This window comes from Alosa pseudoharengus, unplaced genomic scaffold (genome assembly GCF_046254945.1).
Source record: "Alosa pseudoharengus isolate Yale_2024_CS ecotype anadromous, Long Island Sound unplaced genomic scaffold, YU_APseudo_1.1 YU_APseudo_1.1_scf_4, whole genome shotgun sequence".
NCBI classification, from domain to species: Eukaryota; Metazoa; Chordata; class Actinopteri; order Clupeiformes; family Clupeidae; genus Alosa; species Alosa pseudoharengus.
Genome location: NW_027468774.1, coordinates 29,535,237 through 29,537,311, shown reverse-complemented (window position 1 = coordinate 29,537,311; position 2,075 = coordinate 29,535,237). Strand labels below are relative to the sequence as shown.

The window sequence follows — 2,075 nt, the reverse complement described above, 5'->3', positions numbered from 1 at the left end:
TTATTGATTGAATTGACATTATTGTTTTATTATTGCCTTTTCCCTTTTTTACATTGCTTTTTTATTAGGCTATTGATTGAATTGATATTATTGTGTACTACAACTATTCTCCTTACTATATTTGACCTACATTTTAATCTGTTCCCTGTTCAATTTTAAATATTATTATGTTGTTTTGTATTTATGTGTCGCTTTGGACAAAGGCGTCTGCTAAATCCATAACCATAACCATAACCATATCACTGCCTCAACTGTACATGAAAAACTTCCCAAGTTTATAAGCTTCAATTTAAGTCCAAGATAACCTTTCTATCTAGAGGATCACAGCTGGTATAATATGTAGAACTATAGCAGTGCTAGTCTCTTAGCAGTTTAAAATGCCCAGAGTGAGGACTGCCTATTTCTAGTCCTTTGGCATGTCCATCACAGGTGCATTCATTTAATTTAATAGTTACTATAATTTCGCCTAAAAGGGTTAGTTAGTGTATAACAGAAAGAGTTGGAGAGGAGTGTATCATACTATTTAAAAAGAAGCAGGATTATACAGATCACACTTTGGTCATATACTGTAGAGTTTACAACAGTATATTATACATATGGTCACTCTTTGAGGACAACATATCCAGTAGACATTTTGCTCAGTCTTCCATGTAATGTCAGGAGGAGCGTATGCAAAACTCTGACTCCCCAGCCTATATCTTCAGGTATGATGACACACACTGTCACACACTCCTGTTAGACATGACATTTATAATTGTATCAACCCTCCTGGCTGCCTGCTTAACAGGTTGGGAGCACATTTCTCACAATATAGAAGTTGTTAACGCACTATATTTACTCTTTTTAATGTTAGCTTATGTTTTTTTGTTTTTCAGGTGGACATGGTCAGAGACTGACTGAATCTGAACCAGTGGTCATCAGTCCTGGAGGATCTCACAAACTGACCTGCACAGCCTCTGGATACACATTCAGTAGCTACTATATAGCTTGGATCAGGCAGGCTCCTGGGAAAGGATTGGAATGGATCGCAAGCAAATCTAGCTCATATACCTTCCACTCTCAGGCTTTTCAAGGTCGGTTCACCATCTCTAAAGATGACAGTAAGAGCCAGGCATATCTGCAGATGAACAGCCTGAAGACTGAAGACACAGCTGTGTATTACTGTGCCAGAGAGTCACAGTGGCAGAGGAGGCTCCAAGGCTGAACAAAAACCCTGCTGCTCATTACACCACATACCCAGCATCAAACTATGTGTTCATATCACTTATTCACCTTGATTACATTCCTGAAAAAAGTCATAAATAAATGATATTGTGTTTATGTATTGTTGTTGTTTGTCAGGTAGCAACACTGCTGCTCTTGCCTACAATATCAGTTGATGGGCTGTATTTTGCACACTGGCGCATGGTGTAAAACTCGTTTTCCACCAGGCGCCAAGTTTAATTTGGTATTTTGCACGTTTATTTTTTAAACAATGCGCCCAGGGGTGTGGCAATTAACAACCTAGGGAGTGGCCTGGCGCATTGTTTAAAAATCGCTATTGTACACATGGTCAGAAGTGTATGGCGATCTACGGTATATGGTTGTTTATATGTTATTTTAAGAGCGCATTGTCAACAGTCATATTGGCAGGTGTACGCACCATCCTTCTATCATTCATGAACGCACACCAGCGCACGTCCATGCAAAACATTACAAATTGCACGATTACAATGGGAAACATAATTAGAATAAAGATATTACAAAATACTGTACATCTCATGATGAGTCATCATTTGCAAATTGGTAATGACGGTTAAAAGTGATTAGGGGAGAGGTGAGAGACACGTATGGAGCACAGCTGAAGACGCACCGTCACGAGATATAAGCAACTCCTCTGCAGGATAAATGTTTTTTTATTCAGTAATTTGAGCAATATTAGGGTAAGTGTTGCTTTTTCCAGCCTATGTTTTCGATGGTAACCCATTGTCAGTCAATAGTGAAAGTAACTGCATATAACTGTCTTGTCGTTGACTGACACCATGGTGAAGTTAGTTTCACTTTGGTGGTGGACACCGAAATTTTGACGATTGGTC

At 38.9% G+C, this 2,075-nt stretch overlaps 1 gene segment (V, D, J or C); it reads left to right on the top strand.

Moving 5' to 3' along the window:
* The first annotated feature begins 741 nt into the window (after nucleotides 1-741).
* Nucleotides 742-1,204, top strand: LOC143102886 (Ig heavy chain V region 6.96-like). The segment is given in 2 exon segments: nucleotides 742-787; nucleotides 876-1,204. Coding segments are annotated over 2 exon segments (375 nt in total).
* Nucleotides 1,205-2,075: the final 871 nt, after the last annotated feature.